At 47.2% G+C, this 5,370-nt stretch overlaps 1 protein-coding gene across 1 annotated transcript in view; it reads left to right on the top strand.

Moving 5' to 3' along the window:
• CASR (calcium sensing receptor) overlaps window positions 1-5,370 on the top strand; it is a 38,215-nt gene that overhangs the window by 32,422 nt on the left and 423 nt on the right. The window contains exons 5-6 of the mRNA XM_031056644.1: window positions 1,315-1,438; window positions 4,285-5,370. The exon at window positions 4,285-5,370 is cut by the window's right edge and continues 423 nt beyond it. Coding sequence (XP_030912504.1) covers window positions 1,315-1,438; window positions 4,285-5,370 — 1,210 coding nt within the window. The remainder of the gene's footprint in view (window positions 1-1,314; window positions 1,439-4,284) is intronic.

The following is a 5,370-nucleotide window of genomic DNA, read 5'->3' on the forward strand; positions in this document are numbered from 1 at the left end:
GCCTGCCCAAAGACTGTCTCAAGGAATAGGAGCACTGTGTTTATAGCAGTAGGCACTAACAGCAGAGTGCTTCAAGCTGGGAGCTGCAGGGAGTTGCCCTGTGCATGTGTCTGTCCCATCAATGATATAATCCTGATGAACAGCTTAGGAACTGCATTCCCAAACTGTGCTGCAGCTGCACTTCAGGAAGCAGTAATAGGCAACAGAGACTGCCCTCACCTGAGCCACAGAGTGGTCATCTCTGCATAGCAGTTGTCATTACTGAGGGCTTTGCTTCCCCTGTGGCTAAGGTTGATACCTGCACATAGGCAACTTCCAAACCATAGCTAGGACTCATTGCACAAATGCATCAATGCAGGAGGTTCCTGGAGATCAGCAGGTTGGCAGCATTAGGGTAAACTAGCACCAAACTTCCCAAAAGGTGAATGGAGGCTTCCAAACAGAACAGCCATTGACTGTGTAAAGATCATGGTACTTTGCTAGCAGTGGAAATTGTAGGTTTAACTCTCCTGAGCTGAGAAAGTCATGTTCTATGTCAACTCTCTTTCTTTAATTTAGTTGGAAAGAGGTGAGCTCAGCCTCAGGTCATGACTGTGAGACAAAGGCCCACAAAGACATCATGCTGAAGTCTTTGTGTCAGTGTACTTCAGGCATGCAGTGCATGTACTGAATGTGTCCATGCAACCACTTGCTGCTGGGACACAACAATGCTCAGGTGGGCTCAGGCACAGCAGAAAGGCACAGCCAGCGGGTGACATCATTTACAGCAGCAGAGGTCTGGAAACCTTTGGATCTGTAAAGCACTACTGATTTGCATCGTTAGATATTCAGTGTTCTTAAAGAAGAAGTGAGTTTCAGAAAAGTTTTTTTTTAAATAATTCCCACATATTTTTAGCAGACATTATGCAATATATTGGATTGGGGATCAGATGTCAAGGCCCATCATCTCCAAGGCTGACTCAAATTTCTGCCAGTAGGGATTGATTGTCTTTTCTTCTAACCATCTAATGACTGTTTTGGGGTATGTGTGTCATGGTCACATTCCAGTTTGCAATGCCCACAATACGGTAGAGATTGCAAAGATCTGCTGATCTTCCTTACTATCCCTTGATGTGTTCCTTCAGAGAAATGTCACTGCACTGGGTTAGGGAAGGACTATTGTGCAAAATGTGTCTGTTCTGTGGGCGGAAGAGGTGAGCATTTGAGGCTCTTCATCCAGCATGCCAACCAAGCAATAATTCCCTTGGTGGAAGCCAAGGTCTCACCACAGTAAGGCACTGACACCACTAACCTGCTTGGCCTCTTTTCTTGCAGGTGCCTTTCTCCAACTGCAGCAGGGACTGCCTGCCGGGCACAAGGAAGGGCATCATTGAGGGAGAGCCCACCTGCTGCTTCGAGTGCGTGGACTGCCCCGACGGGGAGTACAGTGACGAGACAGGTAACGCCCACACAGCTGCTCCGGGCCTGATCATCACCCACAGTTGTTCTGAAATCACTTCCCTGCAGGGCTGGGCTGCTGCCTGCCTTGCCAGGGGGCCTCACAGAAAGTCTGAGAGACTTCTGAAAAGCTTACAGGAGTTGAGTCTTCTGGTACTCAGGTCCTGTCTACTGCTAAGCCTGCTTGTCCCTTCTGCTCTGCATCAGGAAAATTAAGGCAGAGACCTGAAAAACAACTGACATATAGAAAGCCTCTCAGGCAGCCACAAACAAACTCTATTGCACTGTAACTTTTCTTCCTCCAAAAACCTGGAGGAAGGAGAGATTCCCCATCCTAATTTTGTAGTTATCTGTCTGCTCCCATGTTTTTCTCAAACTGTCAGGGTTTTATTTCATACTTTACAAAGAAATAAAATCCATTACATCCCAGATTTCACAAGCAGAGAGAAATATTTCCCTTAATGGACTCACAAGCTACAGGTTCTCTTGATCACTGGCACTACAAAAGATCAGAATCTGTGGATCCTACTGAGCACCCATGGACATGTTTTTGCTTCATTGGGAGCTTGGATTAAGCTACTCAGGTTCTGGAAGAGACAGAAAAGGTAAACTCAGGTCTAGAAATGGTTGAAAAATTTTGAATTTCCAACACCACTAGTGCTCCCTCAGTTTTAGGCATCCCCAGGGTAATGAAGGCAAGTAAATTATTTCAGGATATCACTCCTCTCTACGCTGTCAGGCACTTGGGACCTCCTCACACCCTCTCTGGTGCACTTGTCCCAGCAAACACTGCAGACCTCACAAGAGAGGAACAATTCAGTAAACTCCTTGCAAAACTGAACAAGTGTTCTTTGGGAGAATCTAATTTGTGTCCTATCAGACAGGAATGATACTTTTTTAGCATGACAATACAGTACTACAGGATGCTTGGAAGCAGGATTTTCAGATTGAATAACAGCAATTCTGGTCATGTGTAATAGGGATCTTCTGGTGTTTTTCACATAATTTTGGGAGCTAGCTCTGGTGTGGAAGTGGAATTTATGGGGCTGAGGTGGCAATTGTCTTCTTACTCTACAGTTTCCTGCTGCAATTTCAGCTCACAGTAACAGTCTTTATTTCCTGTGCTTGCCAGTTTTATAGGCATAGAGAGCAGCTTTACAACCAGTTCCATCCAGCTGAGACAATGATGCTACCAGAGGAAACAATCTGTCCTTTCCCAGCTGTTTGCTCTCCCACTTTGTTTGGGAGCAGTGCTGGCACTTGGGCAACCATGGAGCGAATTGGATCAGGTCTTTGGTCTTCCTGAAAACAAGCTCTTGGGAGGTTGAGTTTCCAACTAGAATGAGAAGCTTCATGCCCTCAAGCGTTAACAACACAAAGGAGTGGGGGGGGGAATAATGAGCAGCCTTGCAGGAGGAGGGAGACTTGGTTGACTCCCTTCAGTGGCAGCATGGTCTCTAAGTCACCACAAGACATCAGTGAAAACGTGTCTTTAGGGTGCAATGCTAAATAGTTGTCTCTAGCAGAGGCTGCTGGATTCCCTGCTACACAAAATTAACTTTGCTTTGTCTGCAGTTTGCAGCTTGTAATGAACTTCCAGGTAAAAGGCACAAGAAAAATTAGAATTATTGGCTGAAAGGATGTTAATGAAATGACATGGTGATGACAGCTTCTGACTGAGCTTTTGCATCTAGTGCCAGATTTTCAAATAAACACCTTAGGTGAGGCAAAAGTCCTTAGGAAAGCAGTGTCATATGAGGTCATGGATGGTCTCTCCAACCACAACTCGAGAACAAGAGAGCTTGAAAACTTTTGGCCTCGTTAGCTGGGCATTCCTGACTTTCTCATTAACATCAATATCTGCTCTGGAAGCTGTGGTCAGAGTCTGTGTGCTCAGGTGCAAAACTCAGAGGGTGCTTGCTGTTAAAGGAGTTTGTGGACTCTCTGCAGCCCCTTGCTATCCTGCTGGGATCCCAAAAGCAGAGGTAAGTTGAGATCTCCAGCTCTCTGCTTGCAACCCCTTTCTACTGCCATCAAAAGAGTTGTGACCCTCCCTGCTAGAGCACGAGACCTATTTGAGTCAAAGAAGAAGAGCAGAAACAACAGGTCCTTGCTTTTTGATCGTGCAAGCCATTGGCATGGCCCTGCTATCACAGCAGGCCCAACTACTTTAATGAAGGAGATGGAGGCACCAATTTTCCCTTTGCAAGTATTAGTGGGACATTTGCTGGGTGTAGGGAGAGTGATACTATTAAGACACATCTTTCCCTGGCATTCCAACGTGAAATGAGAATGTGCTGCAAGTCAAGGGCATTGTCTGCCTTCAGGGAAGAGCAATTTAGACAGTAAGACTTGCCTCCATGGAATATGAAATAGGCTCTCAAAGCATTTAAGGAGGCAAGCACGTTTTTAATTTTCTCTGTAATAGAAAAAGGCAGGATATTCAAATGATGATAAAAGTGTGAGAGGTATGAAGACAGAAGTAGAAGATAAAAGTGAAGGAACAAGGAAGAAGGAAAACCAGAGCCTGTGTAAAAGCTGATAGCAATCGAAGTTTGCAAAGTTTTGCCAAGAAATGTATTACAAAAAAAATGAATGCAGAGGCAGGACTTCTTTTAAGCCAGAACCAAGCATGCTTTGTGCTTTCCTATATAGCCCCTGGGAGGCTGGTTGCTTCAGAGTAAGAAACTCCGAGACATCAATATATGACTCTGGGGATCTGCTTACAGGAGCGGAACACTCCGTGTGTTTAAGATCAAGGCTGATGTGTAGCTGCCATATATGTCATTCCACACTTCAGCCTCTCATTCTGACAAGCCTTCCCTCTCCTTATCACTTCTTTTTCAGATGCAAGTGCCTGTGACAAGTGCCCTGAGGATTACTGGTCCAACGAGAACCACACATCATGCATCCCCAAGCAGATAGAGTTTCTGGCCTGGACTGAGCCCTTTGGGATTGCTCTGACTCTCTTTGCTGTGCTTGGAATTTTCCTGACTTCTTTTGTTCTGGGAGTCTTCACCAAATTTCGCAACACACCCATCGTCAAGGCCACAAACCGGGAGCTATCCTACCTCCTCCTCTTTTCCTTGCTATGCTGCTTCTCCAGCTCATTGTTCTTCATTGGTGAGCCCCAGAATTGGACTTGCCGTCTGCGGCAGCCAGCTTTTGGCATCAGCTTTGTCCTCTGCATCTCCTGCATCCTGGTGAAAACCAACCGTGTCCTTCTTGTCTTCGAGGCAAAGATCCCCACGAGTCTCCACCGAAAGTGGTGGGGCCTCAACCTTCAGTTCCTCCTGGTCTTCTTGTGCACATTTGTGCAGATTGTCATCTGTGTGATTTGGCTCTACACGGCCCCGCCATCCAGTTACCGAAACCATGAACTGGAGGATGAGATCATTTTCATCACCTGCCACGAAGGCTCCCTGATGGCCCTCGGCTTCCTCATTGGCTACACCTGCCTACTGGCAGCCATCTGTTTCTTCTTCGCCTTCAAGTCTCGAAAGCTGCCTGAGAATTTTAACGAAGCCAAGTTCATCACCTTCAGCATGCTGATATTCTTCATCGTGTGGATCTCCTTCATCCCTGCTTACGCCAGCACGTACGGCAAGTTCGTGTCTGCTGTGGAGGTGATTGCAATACTGGCTGCCAGCTTTGGGCTTCTGGCCTGCATCTTCTTCAATAAAGTCTACATCATCCTCTTCAAGCCCTCCCGCAACACAATTGAGGAGGTGCGCTGCAGCACAGCTGCCCACGCTTTCAAAGTGGCTGCCAGGGCCACACTGAGACGGAGCAACGTATCCCGCAAGCGCTCCAACAGCCTGGGGGGCTCCACCGGCTCCACCCCTTCCTCCTCCATCAGCAGCAAAAGCAACCACGAGGACCCTTTTCCTCTGCCGGCCTGTGCCGAGCGGCCGGGCCCGCAGCCGCGACGGG

Source organism: Geospiza fortis, unplaced genomic scaffold (genome assembly GCF_000277835.1).
Source record: "Geospiza fortis unplaced genomic scaffold, GeoFor_1.0 scaffold1, whole genome shotgun sequence".
NCBI lineage: Eukaryota > Metazoa > Chordata > Aves > Passeriformes > Thraupidae > Geospiza > Geospiza fortis.